Genomic DNA, 27,564 nt, shown 5'->3' with positions numbered 1-27,564 from the left:
ATGATCTGGCCCTTTACTTACTCAGCACGTGATCCAAAGCCCATTGAAGTCAATGGAAGCCGGGCTTTGGATCAAGCCCATCCAAACATGTATTTTATACCAAGATGTTAAACAGTTCTCAGAAAATGGCTGTGAGGAAATGCAGTCTGGAGACAACTTCTTCTTTCAGGGACTGCTCCAAAGCCCACTGAAGTCAATGGGACTCTTTCCAATATCTTCAATGGGCTTTGAATCAGGCCTTTAAAGCTTTTTGTGGCAAAATTTTGGACATGGTATTTCTACTAGTATTTTACACGGTTTGAGATTCATATGCCTTGGGTTAGAAGATATTCAGGATATGCTTTTGACAGAGTATTCCAAATTTACATCAAAATATTTGACATATGTTTCATATACAGCCCAATAATATATTACTGTAAGTACACAGAATTTTTGTGCCCAACATCCCATCTATTTTATTAAATCTATTTCAGGGCTCTTGCTCAGCTGTTTTTAAGAGTATTGCATTAGAGGCATCAGGGAAATACCATGAGCCATTTGAACTAAACACAGGCATCTGGTGAGGTGTGACGAGCTTTCAGTGCAGCCCTTTTCTTTTGCTGCTGTTTACAGGTGAAATAGGAACAGTGTTGTTGGCACTGTAGCTAGCTTAATTGACTCAAGGCAGCTAGTAAGCAAGTGAAACAGAAACATGGCATTAGTTGCTTTGTTGATCCCCTGCTTTGTGATCAGCTTTGATGTCACCCACTCTTGCCAGAATGCTGACAATTTTGTGGGTGCCAGTTCTCCTGGGGACATTGTCATTGGAGGTTTGTTTGCAGTTCATGGCAAAATGCTACATCCAGAAGAACACCCCATGAGACCAGTGATTCAGAATTGTGCTGGGTGAGTAACACTGCAAATAATACAAATGAAATACCAAGATGATATAACTGAAACTACTCATGAGCAGACACCAAAAATCCTTGATAAATTGCATTTCTGAATAATTATTTCTTAAAAACAGGTTAGTATTCTGAATCCTCCCAGTAAGGGGGGAGGGAGTGCATAGCACAGTGTAGTGTAATAATATGCTCCCCAGAAGATACTGTGACCAGCTGAACTTGGGGCTGACTCTTCCTCTGATCACCTGGATCTTTTTACCCCTGGAAGCAAATGGCATTGGAGGTTGGGGATGAGCAATCTTTTTCATTTCAATTATCATTTTAGCTCTGATTTGTTTTTATTTGCCTAAACAGTACTCTAATGTATTATTATTTATTATCAGTAGTGCCTAAGAACTCTAGTCCTGGACCAGGACCCCACGGTTTTGGGGTCCTGTACAAACACAGAACAAATAGACAGTCCTTGCTCCAAAGAGCTTACAATCCATCGTAGTACCTTGCTGACAACCTATAGTAGTACCTTACATCTTAAGTATTGGCCATATAATAATATATCATTTGAACATGTTGTACTGGCCAGCACTCTAGATTGTATATGTTCTAAATGATGGTATATTCTTTTTAATGAAGGTGGAGAAATTGACTAGGGGAGAGGCTGTTCTAGATTTGATTCTAACAAATAGGGAGGAACTGGTTGAGAATTTGAAGGTGGAAGGCAGCTTGGGTGAAAGTGATCACGAAAGGATAGTGTTCATGATTGTAAAGAATGATGGAGGGGAAAAACAGAATAAAGAAAATGGACTTTAAGAAGGACAATTTTAGCAAACTCAAAGAATTGATAGGTAAGATACTATGGGAATCAAGTCTAATGGGGAAAAAAGCTTTAGAAGAGATGGCAGTTTTTAAAAGAGACATTATTAAAGGCAGAAGAGCAAATTATCCCAATGAGTAGGCAAGATAGGAAGAGACCGCGCTGGCTTATCCAACTTATCCAGGAGATCTTCAATGACCTGAAACTCAAAAAAGAGTCACACAAAAAGTGGAAACTAAGTCAAATTACAAAGGATGAATATTAAAAAAAAAACAACACAAACATGTAGGGACCAAATTAGAGAGGCCAAGGCACAAAATGAGATTAAACTAGCTAGAGACATAAAGGGTAATAAAAAAACATTTTACGAATAAATTAGAAGCAAGCAGAAGACCAAGGACAAGGTAGACCATTACTCAATGACAAGGGAAAGACAATAACAGAAAACACAGCAATGGCCAAAATGTTAAATGCCTTTTTTTGTTTCAGTTTTCACCAAACAGGTTATCAGTGATTGGACGACTAACAAAGTGAATATCAGTGTAAATGGGACAGGATCTGAGGCCCAAATAGGGAAAGAACAAGTAGACAAGTTAGATGTCTTCAACTCGGCAGAGCCTGACAAAATACATTCTAGACTGATTAAGGAACTGGCTGAAGAGATCTGTGAGCCATTAGCAATTATCTGAGAGCTCGCAGAGGCTGGGAAAGATCCCAGAGGACTGGAAAATTATCTATCTATAAAAAGGGGAATAAGGACAACACAGGGAATTATAAATCAGTCATCTTAACTTCGGTATGCAGAAAGATAATGGAACAAATAATCAATAGTCAAACAATCAATTTGTAAGCATCTAGAAGATAAGGTAATAAGTAACAGTGAACATGGATTGATCAAGAACAAATCATGTCAAACCAACCTAATAATCTTCTTTGACAGGGTAACAAATCTTGTGGACAGGAGTGGGGGAAAGCAGTAGATAATATGATATTTCTCAGCTTTGGTAAGGCTTTTGATACTGTCTCACCTAACCTGTTTATAAGCAACCTAGGGAAATACAGCCTAGACAAACCTACTATAAGATGGGTGCACAACTGGTTGGAAAACCATACTCAGAGAGTAGTTATCAATGGTTCACAGTCAAGCTGGAAGGGCATATCAAGGGGTGTGTGCAGGGAGTGTCCTGGATCCAGTTCTATTCAATATCTTCATTTGGATAATGGCACAGAGAGTACACATATAAAGTTTGCAGATGATACCAAGCTGGGAGGGGTTGCAAGTGCTTTGGAGGATAGGATTAGAATTCAAAATGATCTTGACAAACTAGAGAAATGGTCTGAAATAAATAGGATGAAATTCAATAAAGACAAATGCAAAGTACTACATATCAGAAGGAATAATCAATTACACAAATACAAAATGGGAAATGATTGCCTAGGAAGTAGTACTGCAGAAAAGGATCTGGGGTTATTGTGGGTCACAAACTGAATATGTTGCAACAATGTAATAGTGTTGCAATAAAAGTAAACATCATTCTGGGATGTATTAGCAGGAGTGTAGTAAGACACAAGAAGTAATTCTTCCACTCTACTCAGCACTGATAAGACCTCAGCTGCTGTATTGTGTCCATTTCTGGGCACCACACTTTGGGAAAGATGTGGACAAGTTGGAGAAGAGTCCAGAGGAGAGCAACAAAAATGATTAAAGTGTTAGAAAACATTACTTATGAGGAAAGATTGGGGAAGGGGGGGGAAGGGTTTGTTTAGGCTGGAGAAGAGAAGACTGCGGGGGAGACATGATAAGACGTTTCAAGTACATAAAAGTTTGTTATAAAGCGGAGGGTGATAAATTGTTCTCCTTATCCACTGAGGACAGGACAAGAAGTAATGGGCTTAAATTGCAGCCAGGGAGATTTAGGATAGATATTAGGAAAAAATTCCTAACTGCAAGGATAATCAAGCACTGGAACAAATTACCTTGGGAGGTTGTGGAATCACCACTGAAGGATTTTAAGAATCGGTAGACAAATACATGTCAAGGATGGGCTAGGTCAGGAATCAACAACTTTTGGCATGCAGCCCACCAGGGTAGGCCCCCTGGTGGGCCGAGTTGGTTTGTTTACCTGCCGCATCTGCAGGTTCAGCTGATCGCAGCTCGCACTGGCTGCGGTTCGCCGCTCCAGGCCAATGGGGGCTGCGGGAAGTGGCAGCCAGCACATCCCTCGGCCCGTGCTGCTTCCTGCAGCCCCCGTTGGCCTGGAGTGGTGAAGTGGCCAGTGGGAGCTGCGATTGGCCAAACCTATGGAAGCGGCAGGTAAACAAACCGGCCCGGCCTGCCAGGGGGCTTACCCTGGTGAACCAAGTGCCAAAGGTTGCCGATCCCTAGTCTAGGTAATACTTAGTCCTGCTTCAGTGCAGGGGACCAGGCTAAATGACCTGTTGAGGTCCCTTCCAGTTCTATGATTCTATGATTTTCACTTTTGCAGCCTGAATCTTAATATCCTTGCTCAGTCCTTATTCAGCAAAAGTACCCACTGAGAACTTTGATTAGTGAAGAGCTTCAGTATCTGGCTATAGATTTGGGGCAGAATTTTGAAAAGCACCTGAATGAGTTAGGAGCACTTGTCCCATTGAAAGCTATTGCTCCTAATTCATTAGGTACTCTTCAAAATCCCACCCTGGGTCTTTTACGAATTCAATAAAATACTATTTCAAGGATCTGGTTTTGAATATATAAATGATAAAGAAAAACCAGTACTTTATGTTTCAAACACACATTATTTGGGTTTCAAATACATATTTTTTACATGAAAATGGATTATAATTTTACACACTTCAAACACCTACTTAATTTATGCATTTATTTTGCTGTTTGTTAATGTTCTATTTATAATACTCCTAGTGGCTGTTTATGACTACAACTTTGTCAGACCCAGTAGTTTTCCTTCATGCTTTTTTTTTTTAAATCCTGGTACAAACCCTCAATTTTCACTTTGAGTTCTAGGTTCAAAAGAACACAAAATCTAAAAGTGCAAAGCAGTTGAAATATTCAGGTGTCACCTGGTTTTGCTTCACAATTATACAACATTGCAAATTTTGATCAATTTTGATGTAAAATCATAAATTGTCCCAGGTCCACTTGAAATTGATTCCAGCTTCACTCAAAGCCTTGGCCAAGTGTGGAGATGAGGTAGTGTTATTGTGAATATTTTGTACATCGCTACTTATGATTAAGGGTCTGATCCAATGGGAATGTTTCCACTGACTTCAGTGGGCTTTGGATCAGGCCTTAAGATCATCCACCCAAATGCTATATGGGTTTCAGATTATAGTCTCAGAAATGTTTATTTCCCTATAGTCTTTTCTCTTTTCTGTTTAAGACCATAAGAACATAACAGCTGCCACACTAGGTTAAACCAATGGTCCACCTAGCCCAGTATCCTGTCTCAGACAGTGGCCAGTACCAGAGATTCAGGGGACATGCACAGAACAAGGCAATTTTGGAGAGATCCATCCATCTTCCCCTCCCGGCTTCTAGCTGTCAGAGGTTTAGGGTTACCCAAACATCTCTGACCATCTTGGCTAATAGCCATTGATGAACCTATTCTCCATGAACTTATCTAGCTCTTTTTTAAACAGTTATATTTTTGGCCATCACAACATCCCACAGCAATGAGTTCCACTGGTTAATTGTGCATTGTATGAAAAAATACTTTCTCTTCAGGCGTATGTTTAAGGATAATGCTTCAAATAGAAAATTATGCCCAAATCCTCAGGTGATGTACGTTAGCAGAGAGCTCTGAATTCAACAGAGCTCTGCTGATTTACACCAGCTGGGGATCTGGCTCATTAATGTATATAGTTTGACAATTGAGTAGCAAGGTATATTCTGCTTCTCAATGACATGCTAATTCTTATTTACATTGTATTAAAGGTTTTGTGTTGGCTTCCTAAATCTCACATTTGAATGTGAGACAAAACAATATAAATTTAATATTTTCCCCCCAAACCAAACAAATCACACGTAATAACAATTTTGACATTTCATTTTAGTAAATGTCAGGGGCTAAAGAAGAGGGTTGGGAACTGCCTTTGTTCCAGCCTTGATTTTGCAAATCTTTACTTAAAGTAACAATTCTGTTTCATGACAGTTTCGAAATTCAAGTGTTTCTTCAGACTCTTGCGATGATACATGCCATTGAAATGATCAACAATTCAACGCTGTTATCTGGAATTATATTGGGCTATGAAATCTATGACACTTGTGCAGAAGTTACAAAAGCCATGGGAGCAGCTTTGAGGTTCCTGGCTAAATTCAATGCTTCCAAGGACACAGTAGAATACAAGTGTAACTATTCAGACTACATACCAAGAATTAAGGCTGTCATAGGATCCAGCTACTCTGAAATAGCAATGGCAGTTTCAAGGATATTGAATTTGCAACTAATCCCACTGGTAAGTTTGGGGCAGTATTTTTTATTTTGAATAGAGGACCAAATGTAGCACTGGTATAAGTAGGTGCTGCACCAATTGAAATGAATGACAGTTGCACATGCTTATGCCAGAGTGGGATTTGGCCCAAAGACTGTCTGTTGTCTTCAGGAATCAAAGAGGGAAAGTGCTTCAGCGTTCCCTCTAATTTTTCCCATGCATGTTCAAAATGAATTTTGTGATGTGCACTATCACCTCCATATTGGTGCACGTAACAAAGTTCACGTAGTGGGGGTGGGACCGAGGGGTTTGCAATGTGGGAGAGGGATCAGGGCTGGGGCATGAGGGCTCAGGCTGGGGGTGTGGACTATGGGGTGGGGACAGGGATGAGAGGTTTGGGGTGCAGGCTGCCCCAGGGCTATGGCGGGGAGAGAGGACTCCCCCCGCTCTCTCTCCCCACCATGGCACCTGGGCTGAGGGGGAGAGGCCCCTTTCCCCACCATGGCAGGTGCGGGGCTGGGCTGGGGCCGGGGGAGGGGCACCTCTTCCCCGTCTGTAGCAGGTCCAGGCTGGGCTGGGTTGGGGCACCTCTCCCGCAGCTATGGCAGGTCTGGGGCGCCGCTGAGCTGAGGTTGGGGGAGGGGCGCCTCTCCCCCCAGCCGCAGCAGGTCCGGGGGCTGGGGGAGAGCGTCTCTCCCCACCGCGGCAGCTTCAGGTTGGGGCCGCAGGATGGGAGCCTCTCCCCCAGCGCAGGTCCGGGGCGGGGCTGGGCTGCGGCCGGCAGGGGTGGCGCCTCTCCCCGCTGCAGCCCTGAGCGCCTGCGTGGCATTTAGTAGGCTGCTGCGTGGCGGCATGGCTGCGCAGCTTAGAGGGAACTTGGGTGGCAACCTGCCGGTGCTGACACTGCAGTCACTCTCTTTCAGTTGTTCAATGGAAGGGCATAAAGCCAGTGATCTGAAGGGAGTTGTTCATTTGCCTTCTAAACCAGAGAGCAGTGGCACATGATGATTTGGCCCAATCTGTCTAACTAGAGGGGTTGGGGAAACTGAGGGCCTGATCCTAAGCTCACTGAATCAATGGGTGTCTTACTTGGTCTTGGGTGACTATGTTAGTGTCTTGTCCTGTGCTGGAAAAAGACGAAGACCTAGTTTGGGGATAAATCTGGAAATTCTCCTCTCCCGCTCCGTAGAGCATCCAAGGATTGGTGGAGCACGTGTGCTCCAGCCACATCCTCCCTGCAGCCAAATATCCTTCTCCGTCGCTGACATGGAATCCATGAGACTGGAATGGAATCACTGAGACTGCTCACATGTTTAAATTTAGGCGCATGCTTCAGTACCTGCCTTTGGGATGCTCCAGTGGTGCAAAAGGGGTGGAGTTGGGGCCAGGATCTAGTCTGAATGCACTGCTAACAGTACGGAACACATCACTTTGCCTATAGGATAGGACATAGTAATTAGAGAGCTAGGAATAAGATATATAAGATCACTAAATCCCTCCTTCTGCAATGATAGGAAGGGATCATGTTCTCCAATTCCCCTTTTGGGCACGTAACAGATATTAAATTGATCCTAAACTTGATCTTAATCAATAGGCAGGTTATAGGAACAAATCATACATTGGCACAGGGGAATGGGAAAGATGACCTAATAGAGGCTTTTCCCATCACTAATTTCTATAATCAGCTCACAATTGTAATAGTTGGTATCAACCAGCCTGGTCATCCTTCCCTTGTTGTCAAGTTTGGATGTATTGTGACAGTTAAGATGCCAATATTATGTGCAAAGGAATATGTGCAAAGGAAAATCCCAAAAGACAAACGGATTAAAAGCTAATTTGGTTTAAGTTAAACTTTTCCACTCATAGATATCCGAGTTATATTCCATGGCATCAGTGCATCAACCAGTTTTATAAAAGAATTTGTCTCACTCTTTCTGGGACTACACTTTCCAACTATTTGCTACTGTTTTCTCAGGGATGTTCCTCCAGTAGATATTGAGATTGTATATATTTTTTTAATTAATTAAAGTTCTGATAAATGAATATGTATCTGTGCAAATTGTTCTGCCAGGCTTGATGATAGTGTTGCCCTACAAAGACTAAGGATACCAAGAGTCTGAACAGTAACTATCTGAATACTTCCAAAAATTTTGATTAGTGTCTTTTAATAGGAGGTTGATGTCATCTGAACAAAGTTTATCTGTAAAATAAAATGACAGTACTAACGTAGTTGTCATTTCTTCTTTTAAAACCAGATCCTCAGCCATCATTAAGATCCCTTTGTGCTACCAGAATAGAACAAAGGATCAGAACTCCAAAGGTATTTAGATGCCTAAAGATGCAGATAGGTGCCTAGGCACTGTTGAAAATCCCACTAGGCACTTGTCTGCGTCTTTAGTTCTTTAAATAGCTTTATGAATCTGGCCCAGAGTCCTCACACCAGCCCTAAATAGTCAGCTCATCTTTCCCCTGACATGGAGGAATCCTCAGCTGGCTTTGTATCACCCACTCCAATTGTCTAGCAGACTGGGAATGTTGGGGACAGCAAAGGGGTAGGGAGGAGGGAGGTCCAGGTTATGACAGGGTGGAGGTGGAGTGTGATGAACTGGGTGATCCTGGGTTGCTGGAAATGTCTCTGAAGCCCCCAGCAAGCCCCAGGATTGGGGGAGGCACAAAGATGGCTCAGAGCCACCTTTGCCTCTCCCACCCTCAGCTGCAAACTTGGCACACCTGAGGATTAAACCTTTAGTACAAAGAACATGTTCAAAGAGCAATTTTTATAGCTTTGGATCCCTTGGCATCGACGCAGAATTCACAGTTTCTGTAACCGAAATGTTCTGTCCCTTCCTAGGTTAGTCACGCATCAAGCGCTGAAATCCTCAGTGACAAAATCCGCTTTCCTTCCTTCTTACGCACTGTGCCTAGTGATTTTTATCAGACGCGAGGAATGGTCCGCTTGATCCACAGGTCTGGATGGAACTGGATTGGATTAATAGCCACCGATGATGACTATGGGCGTTCTGCTCTGGAGAGCTTTGGGATACAGGCCATGGCGAACAAGGTCTGTATCGCTTTTAAAGAAATGTTGCCAGCCTATCTCTCTGATGGCACCATTAATGCCAAAGTTAATCAAGCACTCGAGAAGATTGTCAAGGAAACCAGGGTAAATGTAATCGTTGTCTTTCTCAGACAATTCCATGTGACGAAACTATTTAAAAAAGCAATTGAGAGGAACATACATAAAATCTGGATTGCAAGTGATAACTGGTCAGCTGCCGTCAAGATTACTAGCATTCCCAACATCAAGCACCTTGGAACAGTTGTGGGATTTGCATATAAAAGTGAAAACATGTCTACTTTTCATGATTTCTTGAAAACCCTGCATTTGCAACCCACTGAAAACAACATGTTCTTAAAAGAATATAGCGTGCTTTTGTCAACCTGCGCACATGTGGAGGACCAGGATTTGAACAAGTGCATTTCAAATTATTCTCAGGAGAATCTGATCTACCAGGCTGGGATACGCAGTCAGATCTGGAGAGATGATTTTCTGATGGCCAACATTGAGCCAGGATTTATCCAGAGTACTATGCTCGCAGTCCATGCTATTGCATATGCTGTACGGGAGCAGTGCAAAGACAGAGACTGCAAGAATCCGGTTGCTTTTGCCCCCTGGGAAGTATGTTTATGATACTTCTGCATTTCCTCCTCTATGAACACCATTCATTCCCTAGTTCTTCTTTGTTGCCCATATTCACTAGCTGTGCACTTCTGTCCTCTTCTTACTGTGTAACCTACTCTCTCCCACCAGAAATCTGTTCCCTGAATTGAGGTACATGTTTAGTCCTTCCTTCACCACTGCTGTGCCAATTTAAACCAAAGTTTGTATACTAGAGATTGGTCAGACATCTTAGATACAACCAGAACGATCTAATCAATCAAATTTTTAAGAAGGTAAACAGCCACTGCTTTAGTATCTGAACATCTCCCAGGTACTAAAGGCCCAGAGGCTGCATACCAATTTAACAATATGCAGTGGATGCTCTTGATAGACAGGATTATTAGAGAAGAAGGAAGTTCTTCAAAGCATTTCCCACTTCCTCCCAACATTACTTCCATCTTCCCTGGGTTCAGTTGTCTTTCATCTGACATGAACCGTCACCTGAAAGTCAAACTGAAGCAAACCATTCTTTTGTGTGTGTGTATGTGTTAATCCTGATTTTACACTGGAGTGAATGGCAGGGAAAGCAGGCCCTGGTGTATTTGGGATGGGTGAAGTATTCTGCCTAATACCCATCTGTTTTGGGGTGTGGGTAGAGTAGGGAAAGAGCAGGAGAAATCAGACAAATAAACCTGACCTGACCTTTTACCTGAAGTGCCTGGTCAGGCCTATTCACTTCTACACACTTTTACTGAGATAGTTAAACAAAGCTCATTTAAAAGGCAAACAAACTCTGAAGCACCCTGACCTGTTGTGACCTGTTATCCCAGGTCAGGGCAGGTCAAACCAAGATAGAGATTGAAGAAAACATCAACTTTTTACATAAACTTGTAAACACAATGGACCTGGTATAAGTGGCTACAACTTTATTAACTGCAGTGGAATTGCATTCATATCACAGCTGAATTTATAGTCCAAAACCTATAGGGCATCTGAATAAACCTGTTTAGAGTCCAAGACATAGAGGGAGTTGCGAGAGTTGACTAAATATGCACTGCTTTGAAAATGTATCCTTCAGGATTCATGCTTAAGCCCCACAAGCAGGCATATTCAAAGTTTAGGTTGAAACGGAATCTTTAGCACATCTCCCTGTACTGAGAAACCACAAGGTCAGTGGAGATTCAGCCTTTGCAACTAACTGGTTCCAATTGACATATGATCCTAGACAAATCAGAAAGAGATAATTATTCAAAAGTGGTCTCTAATTTGGGATTTCTCTGTTTCTGGGTACCCTGCATAAGACATCAAAGGCCTGATTTTCAGAGAAATTGAGTTCTGATTTCATCTGGATTTCTAGGCACTCAAGTTGGACGTCAAAAAACCCGAGGCACCCAAAGTTAAAGGCTGCTTTTGAAACTTTGCCCTCAGCTTCTTAGTAACTTAGGGCCTGATGCTCCTCTCACACACACCAGTGAAAATTAGGCATAACTCCATTAAAGATAAACTTTGCACTTACACCAGTGTAGCATCAATGAAGTTACAGTTACATTAGTGTAACTGAGAGCAAAAACTGGCCTAACACATTTGCATTTGAAAGAATGGTTCTTTGATTTTATTCAAGTAGACGATGTTTGTGTAAGAAAATGTAATGACTTGAAAAGTTGTTAACTTCAAAATTCCCTCTCGGCCCCATACTGTAACCATGGCATTAGATGACTCGTCTTAATCAGAGTCGCAGTTGAGACATGTTAGAATTGGATATGGATCTGAACAATCCCAGAGCTTTGGGAGAGTTTGGATCTGGATCCATATCTGAGTCTAAACTCTGTCCATCTCTACCTCAGATACAGCTGAACAATAATGGCTGGCATGAGCCAGGATAAGTTCTATACAAGAGGATCATTCTTGAAGGCCTTCTCCATTGCTTGTCAGCAGGATCTTCTCCTTTCCGCATTGTACCAAATTGTCACAAGCTGGACACGCAATAACATGAGCATTTGTGTGATTATATAAAGTAATGATAAGAAAACTGCTTTTTATGTATATAGGCCAAAAGGGACCTGTACGATTGTCTTGTTTGGCCTCCTGCCTAATGTAATTCTATGGCCTGTGTTATTAATGTCATATGAGATTATCATAATGGCTGCTCCTGATTTTAAGATTTTTATGTTCCGAAAAGCAGTATTTCTTATCTTTATGCAACCATATAAATGATAAACTATATCAATTTTACCAAACTGAAATGATATTGTTGTGTTTTCTTATTTTTACTGCTTCAGCTGCTTGAAGAACTTAAAAAAGTAACATTCACTGACAATGAAAAAGAAGTTCATTTTGATGCCAAAGGAGATCTTAACATGGGATATGATGTGCTCCTCTGGAAGGAAATCAGTGGCCATATGGTGATCACTGAGATAGCAGAATATGACCTGCAGAAAGATGACTTCATCTTCAAGGATGAGGAGAAAGAAATGGAGTTTCTGAATTTTAAGGTATCTGGAGGACACACTGTGTTTGTATTGTAAAATGTGAAACTGTTAGTGAACAAAATATGGTTTGGGAAGTTTGTTCCATGCCCTTGCCCTTCTCCTGCAGGATCTAGCACTTGGGGTATGTATTTAATATTCACCTCTCATGTACTTAGTATTATTAGTGAAGACTCCTCCCGGATGTCAGAGTTCAAATGCTCCATTACTTTAGGGACAGATTCTGCCACCCTTGTTTACTCTGACTAATACCTTGATCTGCGAATGGTCTCAATTATTTCAGTTGAAACATTGCTGAGATCCAGCTCCTCCTATAGATGCTTTCATATTTCACACGTTACAAGTTACATCTGTCCTAAAACTTCTATTGATAGTGTGGTTCTAATTTAAAAAGTAATTATGTAGAAATGTCAACGTCTTATGCAACACATCTATTCCTTTTGTTTATGATCACTCTAGTGACAAAATAATCCTTTGTTGCTCTTTGCTTCTACTAGCCCCAGAGTCAACACAGCTAAAAGAGAGCGTGCTAAAATTGTGTTCCATCTGGTGCCTTATCGATAGAACTGTTGTCCAACCCCATTGCTGTTTTTGGGGATTGTGCGGGAAACAATCCCAATCAGTTACATCTGGACAACATTATTATCTTCAGTGGAGTTGCCAGATGACACGGAGGGCAAAATTTGATTGCCCAGCTGAGACTGAACACCTAATCTGATATAAACCTTTATTACTGATGATGATGATAAAGAAAGTACCCAAAGGTCAGAATCCGGGTCAAATTTTCAAAAGCATCAAAATGACTTAGAAGCCCAAGTCCCATTAAAAAAATGACTTATGGGATTTGCAAGATTATCAGTTAGAAACTCCCCCATCTTTTTACTTCTAAAATGAATACATATAGAAAGTATGGAGATAATAAACATGGAGCCCTACAATGCAATTTTTACAGAGTCATTCGTAGGTTGCATTAAAATGTTGTTTAATAGCAAAGAGTTTGATCAAACTGTAGAATGTTCTAGATGTGTTCTAGATGTGCCTCATTTGTGTTTTGTTTGTTTTCTCCATAACATTGCAGAAAGTTAAATCAACATGCTCCAGGAAATGTAGACCAGGGCAAATGAAGAAGGTTTCAGCCAGTCCACACACATGCTGCTATGAGTGTGTGAACTGCCCAGAAGACCATTACACTAATCAGACGGGTAATTAATTAGGATCCAAATAAAACATTTGTTTTATTCATGTACAATATATGTTTTGGCAACCTGGAAAAGAATTGTAATGAGATAAATATATTTGTCTACATTCAGTGCCACAAATACACAGGGCAGGAGTATTCGGCACACAACTCAGTTTAAATTATTTCTTTTAAATCAGTTCTTCCAAAGCTAAGGTGATTAGATGCCCCAATTCACTGGGTTTGTGAGACAGTCCTGCTATCATAGATGGTTCTATTTAAGGTAGAAATGGCTTGAATCCAAAATCTGGATCCAAACACCCTTGAACTTCAAGAAAATTCAGACCCAGATCCAAACTTACCCTTTATCTAACCCTGACCTCTCTGGACTGAATCAAACCTCCAATCCAAATAGCCCCAAATTTAGGATCTGATTCTACAACTGGATCCATGTAAGTGGATGTCTTTTGACTTCATTAAGGCACCACTTGGGAACAGGGGATTAATCACGTGGATCCAATGATAGGATCAGGGCCTAAGTTTGCATCTCTGGATCACTTCTCCTTAAAACTAGAACAGGGTCCTCCTGGTCGTTCTGCAGTACATCCATGTCAATATAAGTACTGTGGGTATTAGTTTTGGTTACCAAACACATGTTTTGTCTGTAATGGGAGTACTGTCAGGTTAGGGTATAAAATAATATCTCCTAGATGCACGTAGGATGAGGACTTCAGTACCTGCTGTCAGTACCAGTACCTAGTGTTAATAAAGCTTTTAAACATGGGGAGTGAAGAGTAGAAGAGGAAAAGGAAAGAAGTGGGCTTAAGAAAGTGTTCAATACCATATGTTTTGAACATTCTGATAGCAACCAGCAGTAAACTACAATCCACCCTCTTTTTATGCTGTTCATAGAAACCAAAGCATTTGCAAAATTTCTCTGCAAAGAATTTTACAGATATGTTCAACAGAGCTGTGCCAAAAGGTAGCCCAGTTACAATAAAGTTAGACTTTTAAAGGGCAAACTACAGTAGCATCTGTCCTCACTGTTGTATTTTGAAAAGGTGTCTGTAACATGAAAGTTACTGTAGGTGTAGTGGGGTGGTCAAAGGGGTTAAAAGCAGCCAGGGAGAGGGCTGCTGCTGGGGAAAAGCTGATTGGCCAAGCAGCCACAGCTATAGCCAGTGCATTCAGGGCTCAGCTGGCCCTTATAAGAGGGCAGTGGGCCAGAAGGAGGAGGGCACTCTCTCTCTGCCTTTAGAGGGAGAAGAGCCTGGCTGCTGGGGAGTGTACCAAGGTACCTGAGGCAGAGCAGGGATGGGGGAAGGCTAGAGGAGCTGGGGAGCTCTGACCTGGAAACCCCCCAGGCTGCAGGCTTAGGGTAAGACCACAAAGAATACTAGAGTTGCAGGGGGCAGCCCACGGGTAGGCAGAGGCAGCAGGTCCAACCCCCCCTTGCTTGTGATGAGTGGCTTATAAACTGCAGTCTGCCCCAGTGAAAGGGGGCTAGATGGTGACCGGGCAGTAGCCATATACTGAGGCAAGGTGGGGATAGGGGGTTCTGGGTTCCCTGGGGAGGGGAGACCCAGACCTGTGGGAGTACTACCAGGGGGCAGCATCCTGACCTGAAAGGGGCACCGGGGTCCAGGAGAGACTTGGGCCCAGCAGCAGCAAGACACCGATGCTTGCAGAGGGTGCTCTGGAGGCTGGAAGAGCTAATTCCCTGAGAGACCAGCAGGAGGCACTGCAGGGGTGAGTCTCACACCATGACAGTAGGGTATTCAGAAGTTTCCTACACAGAAGAAATAGAATTTCTAAAGGAATGATAGTTCCAAGTATCCAGGAGGTAACAGGTTTAATTTAAAGGGTATTATTTTGGGCCCCAGATAAAACATTTGTCCTGTTCTAGAGCTCAGAACAAACCACCTATCTCTGATAACCAGGCTACTTTGGTCTTGCTCAGTAATCTCCACTTCTCTCCTTTTAGATATGGATTACTGCTTTCTGTGCAACAATAAAACTCACTGGGCACCTGTGAACAGTACTACATGCTACAAAAAGACAGTCGAATACCTCAGCTGGAATGACTGGTTTGCTATTTTGCTAATAATCCTCTCTGGCCTTGGAGTTGTGTTGATTTTTGCAATTAGCACAATATTTACTAGAAACCTGGATACCCCTGTCGTAAAAGCATCAGGTGGTTTAACTGTTTGTTATGTTATTCTCCTCTGCCACTTCTTCATTTTTGCTAGCACCGGCTTTTTCATTGGTGAGCCAAGGGAATTCAAATGCAAAAGCCGGCAAGCTTTCTTTGGCATCAGCTTTGCACTCTGCATCTCGTGTATTTTAATGAAGTCACTGAAAATTTTACTGGCCTTCAGCTTTGATCCCAAATTACAGAATTTTCTGAAGTGTCTCTACAAACCTATTCCTATTGTGGTCACCTGCACTGGAATTCAAGTTGTCATTTGCACTTTTTGGGTAATATTTAGAAGCCCTTTTGTTGAGCAAAAATTCTTTATTCGAAGAGTTATTATACTGGAATGTAATGAAGGTTCTATTGTGGCTTTTGGGGTCATATTAAGCTACATAGCTGCTCTGGCCTTCATTTGCTTCATATTTGCCTTTAAAGGCAGGAAATTACCTGAGAATTACAATGAAGCTAAATTCATAACCTTTGGCATGCTCATTTACTTCATAGCTTGGATTACATTCATCCCTGTCTATACAACTACGTTTGGTAAATACCGGCCAGCAGTTGAGATCACTGTTATTTTAATATCAAATTATGGAATTCTATGCTGCAACTTCCTTCCTAAGTGCTACATCATTCTTTATAAGCAAGAAACAAACACAAAATCTGCATTTCTTGAAATAATTTACAATTATTCTTCCAAAAGTGTAGGCAGCCTTACTGTTAACCAAATTTCTTCGGAGTCTAACTGTACAAACCCCCAATATCCCATCACAAACTCTTGTTGTAAATCTGAAAAAAACCCTGTGAATGGCAACTGCCACTTTGAAGTCTCCAAACATAGTCTCATAAGAGAGAAAGTTCCTCCGAAAAACACTGCTGGGCCAATATCAAGGAAGAGATTGTCTAGCATATGACTGTGTAGCATTGGAGTAGCTAGATAGGGAAAGAGTAACTTCAGTAAGCCAGATCTTCTCAAGGTCTCCTGCCCCTTGGCTCTCCCCAAGGCCCTGTCCAGCCCACAGGGGATGTGGTCTTCTAGGATGCATAAACAGCTGCACATTGGTATGACAGTTCAGGAGAAGCTCTCCCCCCCCCACCCCCAAACAACAACAACAATAACCCAACACAAAAACAAAACACCACCAACCATCACATCCTATCCTCAGGCAGAAAGAGGAGAGTGGAAAATGCTCAGACACCAGCGTGATAAGTAACCAAAGTCAAAGAGACAGGCCTGTAGCAAAAATGAAAGCCTTCCCCACAGTTCTCTATCTGCAGTTATTGTCAGTCCCCTTCTCTCCCACAAATCCTCCCACACAAGGCTGTAACTCCTATGCATGAGGAGGGAAGATCGTGTCAGGAGAACCTGTCCCAGATTGCTTGTCCAGAGGTGTTGACCTTTTCCAAATAAGGGAACACTCTGTGTTGAAACATGATAATGGCACTTACTTCAACACTAAAGAATTCCCCATCTCATTTGGATAAATCATTTGATGGCTGGGATCAATGAAAAATGTCATGAAAATTTTAGCTTTTATAATACTAGTAAAGAAGTCAGCTCTTGAAAGAAAAATGACAATGAACTCTTTCTGACACCAAGCAATAGCACAAAGTTTGACTGATATTAAATAAGATTGTAAAGAATACTTAGTTAGTTATACCATTAACCTGCAAAATTGGAAAATATCACTTTATATTTTAACTTCTACACAATGGTAGTCCAAAATTACACAGATTTTGTAAATATAACTTTTGGATAGTGGGCCTGATTCTCACTTTTACTGGCATAAATCTAAGTAACTTGAAGACAAGGAAGATCAAAATCAAGCCCACTGATTCCAGTGTCATTTTACTTACATCTCTATTCGCAATCTACTAAACATGAAAATGAATACTTTTATATTATACTTTTGTAGTGTTTTAACAGTGTATATTAAAACAAACCTTTGATTTTTGTGCTAAAATAGGTAATGCGGTATGTTATTTTTCTTATTATAGATCCCTTTCAACAATAAGCATATGCTATACAGTGATTTTGACATGAAAATGTACACTCATTTATGAGTGTGAATTATATGGGTGCAACTTATGTACAGGAATGAGCAATTGTGCGTACAATTTGAGCCTGATTAAAAGTATGTATGTATATATGATTGTCATGTATGAGCAGCAATGTGTTAAGAGTTCTGTTCTGAATGTAAAACATTTTGTATTGTAAATCTGAAATTGCTGGAGTTTAGCTGCTTCTGCAACAGCAAAACTCATGAAAAAGAGAGAAACAAAGCTCATACTATGCTGGTCATTTTTTAGCATCTGGCCAGTCAAAGGAAGCAATTGGATAGACCACTGTAGGCATATATGTATGTTGCTTTCAGAAATGTTAAGACTAGGATATCTTGAACATATAAGAAAATGATATGATTAATGTAATAAAATGTATTATTTAAAATGGCATTTGTTTGCTTTATTTCCTTATCTCTCCCATGGAACTTTTGCTCAGCTTTGAATAAAAATAATATTTAGCTCCAATTTATTATTAATTATTATTATTACTTGTATTTCCATAGTGCCATGGGGCCCTAGTCATGGACCAGGACCCTATTATGCAAAGTACTGTACAAACACAAAACAAACATAGAAAGCCCCAATGCTTTCCACCCATACATCTCAATGTATTTTATGAAGATAGGCAAAATATCATATTGTCTAAAACCTGAATGTGGTTGAGGAGGGGCCAGGTGTGGGGGTGGGGACAGGCCATGAGGGAAAAACACACTGAACCATAGAAAACAGAGAAATGTAGGGCTAGAAGGGATCTTGAGAGGTTATCTAGTCCAGTGTTTTTCAATCTGTGGGTCATGACGCAGTACTGGGTTGCGGCACGTCAGGTGCTGGGTCGCCTTGCTCTGGTCAGCACCGCCAACCGGGATGTTAAAAGTCCCATCAACGGTACTGCCTGGCTAAGGCAGGCTAGTGCCTATCTTTCTCAACACCGCGCTGAACCCCGGAAGCGGCCAGCAGCGGTCCGGCTTTTAAGCAGGGAGGCCAAGGGGCTCCATACGCTGTCCCCACCCCGGGCACTGGCTCTGCACTCCCATTGGCTGGCAACCGGCCCATGGGAACTGGGCGGGGGACAGTGCCTGCATGTGAGAGTCAGGCAGAGCTGCTTGCGTGCCTCCGCCTAGGAGCCAGACCTGCTGCTGGCTGCTTCCATGGCGCAGAGTGGTCCACGGTGCACCCTGGCTGTGCCGCTGAGTGGGAGCTGCCGGAGGGGAGTCCGTGCCCGCTCCCTAATCCCCTGCCCCAGCCCTGAGCCCCTCCAAACTGGGAACCCCTTCTGCACCCCAAACCCCTGTCCAAGCCCTGAGCCCTCCTAAAACCAGGAGTCTCTCCTGCACCTCAAACCCCTCATCCCCAGCCCAGAGCCCTGACCCCCTCCCGCACCCCAACCCCCTGTCCCAGCCCAGAGCTCCCTCCCACACCCTGCACCACTCATTCCCGGCCCGACCTCACAGCCCTCACCCCTGCATCCCAACCCTCTGCCCCAGCCCTGAGCCCCTCCCACACCCCAAACCCCTCATCCCCAGCTCCGTTGGGTTGTGGGCATCAACAATTTTCTTCAACTGGGTCCCCAGAAAAAAAAGTTTGAAAACCACTGATTGAGTGCACTGCTCTGAAGCAGGACCAAGTAAAACTAGATCATCCCTGATGGGAGTTTTTCCAACCTAGTCTTAAAAACCTCCAACGATGGGGATTCTTCAACCTCTCTTGGAAATCTATTTCAGAGTTTAACTACCTTAGAGTTTGAAAGTTTTTCCTATTACCTAACTTAAATCTCCCTTGCAGCAGATTAAGCCCATTACTTCTTGTTTGACCTTCAGAGGACATAGAGAACAATTGATTACAGTCCTCTTTAGAACAATCCTTAACTTATTTGAAGACTGTTATCAGGTCCCCCCCCACAGTCTTCTTTTCTCAAGACTAAACATGCCCAGTTTTTATACCCTGGTCTTATAGGTCAAGTTTTCTAAGCTTTTTCTCATTTCTGTTGCTTTCCTCTGGACTCTCTCCAATTTATCCATATCTTCCCTAAAGTGTGGGACACAGAATTGGACACAGTACTATCTCTGAGGCCTCACCAGTGCTGAGTAGAGTGGGACAATTACCTCCCAGGTCTTACATATAGCACTACTGTTAATACATTTCAGGCTTTTTTTGCAACTCCATCAAATTGTTGACTCATATTCAATTTGTGATCCACTATAACCCCCAGATCCTTTTCAGCAGCACCACCTGGCCGGTTATTCCCCATTTTCATAGAATCACAGAATATCAGGGTTTGAAGGGACCTCAGGAGGTCATCTAGTCCAACCCCATCTAGCTCAAAGCAGGACCAATCCCCAACTAAATCAACCCAGCCAGGGCTTTGTCAAGCCTGAGCTTAAAATTTTCTAAGGAAGGAGATTCCACCACCTCTCTTATTTTGTAGCTGTGCATTTAATTTTTCTTCCTAAGTGAAGTACTTTGCACTTACCTTTATTAAATTTCATCTTGTTGAATTCAGACCACTTTCTCCAATATGTCAAGGTCATTTTGAATTCTAATCCTGTCTTCCAAAGTGCAACCCCCTTCTTCCCCCAGCTTGGTGTCATCTGCAATTTTTATAAGCATATTGTCCACTCCATTATCCAAGTCATTAATGAAAATATTCAATAGTACCAGTCCCAGGACTGACTCCTGTGTGATCCCACTAAATATGCCCTCCCAGTTAGACAGCAAACCATTGCTAACTACTCTTTGATCACTATCTTTCAACCAGTTTTGCACTTTATAGTAATTCTATTTATACCACATTTCCCTAATTTGCTTATAAGAAGGTCATGTGGGACTGCGTCAAAAGCCTTACTATATCACATCTACCGCTGCCTCCCACCCACTAGGACTGTCAAAGAAAGAAATTAGATTGTTTTGGCATGATTTCATCTTGACAAATCCATGTTGGCTGTTCTTTATAACCCTATTATCCTCTAGGTGCTTACAAATTGTTTGCTTAATAATTTGTTCCAGTGTCTTTCCACATATCAGAATTAGGCTGACTGGTCTATAATTCCCCAGGTCCTCTTTGTTCACCTTTTTAAAGATAAGTGCTATGTTTCCCTTCTACGGTCTTCTGGGACCTCACCTGTCCTCCAGGAGTTCTCAAGATTATTTCTAATGGTTCCAGGACTGCTTCACCTAGTTCCGTAAGTACCCTCGGATGAATCTGATCAGGCCCTGCTGATTTGAACACATCTAATTTATCTCAGTATTCTTTAATGTGTTCTCTCCCTGTTTTGGCTTGTGTTCCTTTCCCTGGGGGCTGTGGGAGAGTTTGGGAGCAATATGTTTTGGGGGGCAGGTCATAGTGGTAATATGTTTGGAGCACGGGGCTGTAGGATTAGCCTGGTGGGGCAAGCATCCATTCTGGGAGGCAAAGGGGTGGATAGGGATGTGGCAGATTTTTATGGGGAGAGCATAAGGGAGATGTGGGGCCTGGGTGGCCAAAGAGGAATGGAGAGGAGTTGTACCTTGATGAACCTCCAGGCCTCAAGCCCATCTACTGCTCCTCCCTCCAGGACCATTCTCCCACCACACACATCTCTGTTCCACCCAGGCACTGAATCCCGCATCGTGGCCTTCTGCTCCTCAGCCCCATGACTGCCTCCCTGGCTCCCCAGTCCTGTGCAAGGCACCACATGTAAGTCCAACAATGTAGCTGATAAGGCTTGACAATTCTGCTGGCTATTCTTAGCAGAACTAGTAGAGGATATGCCAAATTATGTTAAGTGATATGTAGAAATGTCCCGAAGCAGTCTGTCTGGGAAAAGTCATCAGACCCTACGTGTGTGTGCCGTGCAGAGTTTATGGAGACTGTGGTCCCTTAGCTAGGGGGAGCTGAAAAAGGGGGAGATACTGAGGGTCCAATTTCAAAAATGGAGTATTTTTAAATGTTTCCTCTGCCAAGGGCAATGTATAATAATAATTAATAATAATGTGTATTCCCATAGCACCTAGGAACCCCAGTCATGGACTAAGAGCCCCGTTGTGCTAGGAGCTGAACAAACTCAGAACAGTCTCTGCCCCAAGGAGATTACAATGTAAGTATAAGACAAAAGACAACCGATGGGTACAGATGGATGGGTGAGTACAAGGAAACACTGAGTCAATATTGGGGGTGGGATTAGTTAAGGGGGGATCAGCTAAATTGAAAGAGAAGTGAAGGGAAGGGGGTGAGGTGGATAGGGCAGGGGAGAAGACAGTAAGAAGGGCATGTGTGGAGTGAAGCTGAGACGAAGAGACTGGAGGGAGAAGAGAGGGAAGGTTGGAGCAAATAGCCAGTCAGCATAGGGCAGAGAAAGAGAACACTCCACAGTTTTGACTGGAAAGTCTGAAGGTGAAAAAGGTCCCTCCTTCTGTGGCTACTAGCTAGAGATTCTGTGGCTGGCACCTCTTCACAGTTCTCTGCCAAGGCCATGTGGTTGGGGAGGGAAGGGAGGCACCACCTGGATCCCAGAAACAAACAAACAAACAAACAAACAAACAAACAAAAAACCTACAGAACATTCAGTTGTCCTAGGAAGACTTAGTGTGTCAGTTCTGGAGGTGCATTTCCACCATGAAAGTGTGAAAAACAGGGATTTTATTCCTAAATCAAGTCCAGGTCCTCAGCACAACCTTAACTATGGATTTTGTTGTTTGTGTGTCTGGCTGTGTGGTACTGAACAGATTGTGCTGTTTATTTTGAAACAATCTCCACTCTCTTAGTGTGGAAGGACCCTGCCATTCATTGTCACAATGAGAGCTGATGTTTTGGGATGCTTTTAAAAACATGAACTTGTAACAGCAGCAGGAGTTACACACACATACACCCCTGCCCCCACCCCTTAAACATTATAATGACCACAGAAAGCTCCAGCATGGACTTTTCATTGCTTGAAGTTAGCGGGACGTTGTTCTGTTAGGGGAATGAAATAACAGCTAATTTAAAGCAAGTAATTAAATGACAAAAACTCTCTTAGCTTATTATAATAAGCACAAACCATGAAATAACTGCCATTTGGAATCATATATAATCACACAAGATCTCGGGGTGGGAAAATAAAAAACAAACAAAAACCCCTTCAAATATACATAATGTATATTGTACAAGTTACATGCTACCTGACTAAACTCTAATTGGGAAATAAAATTGACTCAGATATTAAGGCATTTCATGTCTCTTTCCCTTAACTATAGATGGATGCAAAAACAGCGGTTCATGTTGACATGTAGGATAGGGGAGGGCAAGTACTCAAGAACTATGACATGATCATTCAAAACACTGCGCTGTTATGTCAACAGGACAATACAAGAAAAATTGTACCTTGGGAGCTGTCCATTTTGCTGAAGATCCTAATACCTACTCCAGTCAGCTTTTCAGATACAAGGTTCAAATAATGTTATTAACCTGGAAAACTCATAGAAAAGCTCCATTCAGAGTGGATTTTTGTTGTTTCTGTGGCCCCCATTACTGCAGGATATGAGAACTTCATAATCTTTGATATTTTTATCCTGACAATACCTCTGTGAGGTAGGAAAGTACTATTATCCCCATTTGACAGATAAGAAACTCAGACACAAAGGTCTAGATCCTCAAAGGCATTTAGGCTCTGAATACCTTTGAGGATCTTGACTTAAGTGACTTGTCATAAATCACCCAGGAAGTCTGTGGCAAAACAGGGAACAGACTTGGATTTCCTAGGCTAGTGCCCTAACCACTGCAACATCCTTCCAACAGATGAGTGTCTCAGCATGAGGAATTCAATTTTGTCCAGCCTGGGCCTACTTGAACCATCTGGAGCTTTCTTAGTCAGGGGGAGCCAACCTCCCGCATCTTAGTCTGAAACAGCCCAAACCTGTTGACCTTCCGGGCATGCTACCAAGTACATATTTTGAAGGGAGCTTTTGAGGGAGGGAGATACTCTGGGAAGTGGGGTGACATACTGCAATCTGCACTGTAGAGTCTATTTAATTATGGTTATACTTTATGGGGTTGCTGATAGTTCTTTACTTTACTTTTCTTTAGTGCCCATGTTTTCCAGCAATTGTCAGGGCCACAGTGTGTGGCTCTTAAACATTTGATTTCAGAAACAGTTAAGATTATGCCTATATTTAGATTTGTAAGACTCAGAGAGAGTTGCCTACCTCAGCCTCCACCAGCGGAGAAAATTAGTGTGAACTGTTTGGTAGCACTTCAATATTTGTTTTAAAGGCACTAACCCATAATAGCATTCCAGATGCATTTCACCAATATTGATCCTACTTGCTGAACTCGTGTTTTATGTAATTTTTGTGCTGCTGCCATCTAGTGGTGCATTAATATTTCATTTTTTGTGTGTGTGCTGGCCAAGGAAGTTCTAGTGCTGCCTAATGACTGTTAAAGTGACCTGCCTCTTTGCTGATGTATTAGAAATATTTTTTATGCAAAATTAAGTTGCATAATTATTGGTGTTGTGCTGCTGTTTGCAGTGATTTCTTTCCCATTTCTTCTAAAATCCACATATATTTGTTTCAATTGATGTAGGGATATTAATTAGTACTACAAATGTAAATTGTAACTTTTAAAAATACAACAGATATTCCATAATTTTACAGAGTTTAAGGACTGAAGGTCCCATTAGACCATGTAGTCTGACTTCCTGTATATCACAGGCCATTAAATTTCACCCAGATACCCCTCAAATGAGCCTAATAGCTTGAGCTAGACCAAATTGGTGCGTCCCACAGGCAAAGAATATAAGAAAGCGAGGTGCTACCACTTGGGCTACCACTTAGGGTTGCCAGGCATCTGGCCGGTCGGCGGTGCAGCAGGGATAAGGCAGGCTCCCAGCCTGCCGTGGCTCCATGCGGCTCATGGAAGCAGTAGCATGTCCCGCCTCCAGCTCCTATGCGTGGAGCAGCCAGGGGGCTCTGCAGGCTGCCTTCCACCCCAAGCACTGGCTCCACAGACCCCATGGGCCGGGAACCTGCTCCCCTGCCCCCCTCCCCTGCCCCAACCCCCTGCCATAGTCCTGATCCCCCTCTCACCCCCCGAACCCCTTGGTCCCAGCCCGGAGTACTCTCTGCAGCCCAAACCCCTCATCCCCAGCCCCACCCCAAGTCTGCACCCTCAGCTGGAGCCCTCACACACACCCCCACACACACCCCCATCCCAGCCTGGAGCCTCCTCCCTCACTCTGAACCCCTCAGCCCCGAGCCCCCTTCTGTACCCCAAATCCCTCATCTTGGCCCCACACCAGAGCCCGCACCCCAAGCCGGAGCCCTCACCCCCCCCGACACTCCAACCCCCTGAGCAAGCCTAGAGAAAATGAGCAAGTGAGGGTGGAGAGAGCGAGTGATGGGTGGCACGAAATGGAGTGAGTGGGGGCGGGGCTTCAGAGAAGGGACAGGACAGGGACTTGGATGAGGGGCGGGGCACGGGGTGAGGCAAGGGTGTTTGGTTTTGTGCGAATAGAAAGTTGGCAACCCTACTACCACTGCCTGAGTTCCCTGCAATTATAGCACACCTCTTTGCTCTGTCAAGCATCGTAAAAGCGGAAAAAGTACTTATCTGGAATAAATTGAGAAGTATTTCATTAGAATTTGCATTTTTGAGCATTGAGAGAAGTGGTGATATCCTAGAAATAGTGATATATGTGATAGTAGCATATGGGACATATTGATTCAGCTTTGTATTGAAAAATGAAAATGGTTTGTTCCACATCTCTTTCTGCTACCAGCACTGGATTCTAATGTAAAAAATGTGAGGAAAGAGATGTAGCATGCAAGTTTGCTAGAGCAAGGGGGCAGATGGAATCAGGGGGGTGGTTTCATTCAGGCGCAGCTTTCCTGCTGCGCTCTGGCTGCCAGAGGACTTCCCAAATGGAGCCAAATGAATGAAAAATATGCACAGCAGTGGAACATATGATTAATTTGATTCAAGCAACAGAAATTCCTGGTACAAAAGATCCCTGGGCATCTTCCACTGGCAGCTTTTTTAAAAAGAAAGAAACAAACAAAAACTTTTGCTGTCAAAATTCCTAGTGGAAGCGATGCACCATCATGGCTGACCAGGAGGTCCTTGGATCTTGCAATGCTGTTCCATTTGCAGCACATCTGAAGAAAAAGTTAGTGTGCCATAAAATGGAGAGAAATAGTTTACTACTGCAGCAAATCATGAGGAAAACTACATGAGGAAATTCTGCAAGGAACTAAATAATGCAAAATCCATGTCACTTCCTCAGCTGCATTTTCAACCCATCTCCCATTTTTGCAAAGGGCACTTGGGCATACTGGGCTGCTTTTAAGATGTACGTGAGTTTGGACACAAATAATGTAGTGTGTGCATGCCCAGGGAATAAAACAAAAAACTCCTCCTCCCATCCATGATATAGAGCAGATAGTTTTCTGTGCAGGAAGTACTAAACATACTGCTTTCTATGTGGAAACTATTCTCTGTCTTTTTATTAGGTGAAGATACCACAGGAAAGACATGTGAAGCCTTACATTCCCCTATAAACAGCGAAGTGAAGAAAAAGGCTATTTACTGCACCCTGAAGTGTTCAAGAGTTCCCTAAGGCTGCTATCATAAAGCAGCCAGAATTATAACACCTTGATGTATCAGGGGCTAGATTCTCTAGTCTAGAGAGCTGCACTCACTTAGGGGTGAAAAGGGAAGTGGCTTTGTGCCATCTTTGAGTTCCCCCTAATCCTGGGGCAGGCAAGAGGCACTTTGGTCCCTACAGCCTCAGGACTGCTCTAAACTATGCCAAGCTGCCTGTTGCCCCAAAGTGACTGTCCTGGCAATAGGATTACCAGGACATAGAGAGCTCCCCGCTTTCTCCCAGGAATGCCCCTACACAAGGAATTGCATCAATTCTGCTGGGAGGCTGCATGAAGCAGCAAAGTTGCTATTAGTTACAGCATGCATGGCACTACCTCCCTCAGCCACAAACTGGTGGGGTTCCTTCCAATGACTGAGGGACCTGTGACCATGGGATTCATAGAGCGACAAAGGCCAGACACGGGTGGCAGAAGGGGTACAATGAATAATCCAGGATCTTTAGGAAAAATCAGTGACGAGTTTTCAGTCCCTGCAGTCTGTTAACTTTCAGTCACAAGGTCATTTTTACATGGCAAAGGACTAGAAACATAATTTAGCAACATTGAGCTTAGCCCTGATACTTTCTGAAGCTTCTGAAAATTAGCTGTTGGCTTTGCACACTGATGGGTATTTACACTGCACTGGCACTAATTGCTGGCGCAAGAAGGTGATTTATGAGTCCCTTTTAAACAGAACATCTACATTTTCTTGTTGGTCATTTCTGCGTATCGGAACATGATGAGTTCTCATGTTGGCAAACCCTTTATTTGTGCTGGTGTTGGCATTTTCCTAGAATGGCAGCAGTGAGACTATGTGCAGGGACAGGATCCACTGTTATTATTTGAACTGTGGTTGCATCTGACAGCGCCATTCAAGAATCAGGCCTCCATTTTTTCAGGCACTGTGCACACTGGGGCAGCTACATGATACTTCATGACTGACAAGAGGGAAGTCTGATATGCAGGCACTGACTTTATGTCCCCCTTCCTCCCCTCCCCGCCCCCCCCCCCGTTTGCTAATTTACAGTGGGTCTATCCCACCACATTGGTGTGAAGTATTTTCTGACCACACACTTTTACCAGTGTGATGGATGTTTCTCTCTCCTTCACACTTTGCCAGCCTGGATCAGGCCTCTCAGCCCTGGCCCAGGAAGAGGCAAAATCTTCCCTGGTTTCTCGCACCCATCAGATCCAGCTCATCGGAGCAGAAATGAGAGACTCGCTGGGGGCAGCAGTTTGAGGGGGCAGCAGGTAAGAAGTC

The 27,564-nt window shown here is 43.0% G+C and overlaps 1 protein-coding gene across 3 annotated transcripts; it reads left to right on the top strand.

The window, feature by feature from the left end:
- The first annotated feature begins 691 nt into the window (after nt 1-691).
- On the top strand, nt 692-18,029 carry GPRC6A (G protein-coupled receptor class C group 6 member A). Of its 3 annotated transcripts, none has more exons than XM_074946923.1 (6): nt 692-885; nt 5,847-6,150; nt 8,978-9,289; nt 12,067-12,279; nt 13,352-13,475; nt 15,435-18,029. In XM_074946923.1, exons 1-6 carry the CDS (start codon nt 692-694, stop codon nt 16,556-16,558), a joined length of 2,271 nt encoding a protein of 756 aa, XP_074803024.1. In that variant the 3' UTR covers nt 16,559-18,029. The 3 variants fall into 3 exon arrangements, with proteins under 3 accessions (XP_074803024.1, XP_074803022.1, XP_074803023.1); XM_074946921.1 differs by having other exon boundaries at nt 8,978-9,805; XM_074946922.1 differs by lacking the exon at nt 12,067-12,279 and having other exon boundaries at nt 8,978-9,805.
- Nucleotides 18,030-27,564: the final 9,535 nt, after the last annotated feature.

This window comes from Natator depressus, chromosome 3, assembly GCF_965152275.1.
Source record: "Natator depressus isolate rNatDep1 chromosome 3, rNatDep2.hap1, whole genome shotgun sequence".
NCBI lineage: Eukaryota > Metazoa > Chordata > Testudines > Cheloniidae > Natator > Natator depressus.
This window is presented reverse-complemented; position numbering and strand designations above follow the sequence as displayed.

Bases quoted from the DNA above. Each gene is read 5' to 3' on its own strand.
- GPRC6A (XM_074946921.1), top strand. From the start codon at position 692: ATGGCATTAGTTGCTTTGTTGATCCCCTGCTTTGTGATCAGCTTTGAT. The intron at 6,151-8,977 runs GTAAGTTTGGGG...GTCCCTTCCTAG, and splicing joins ATTTGCAACTAATCCCACTG to GTTAGTCACGCATCAAGCGC. The intron at 12,280-13,351 runs GTATCTGGAGGA...ATAACATTGCAG, and splicing joins TGGAGTTTCTGAATTTTAAG to AAAGTTAAATCAACATGCTC.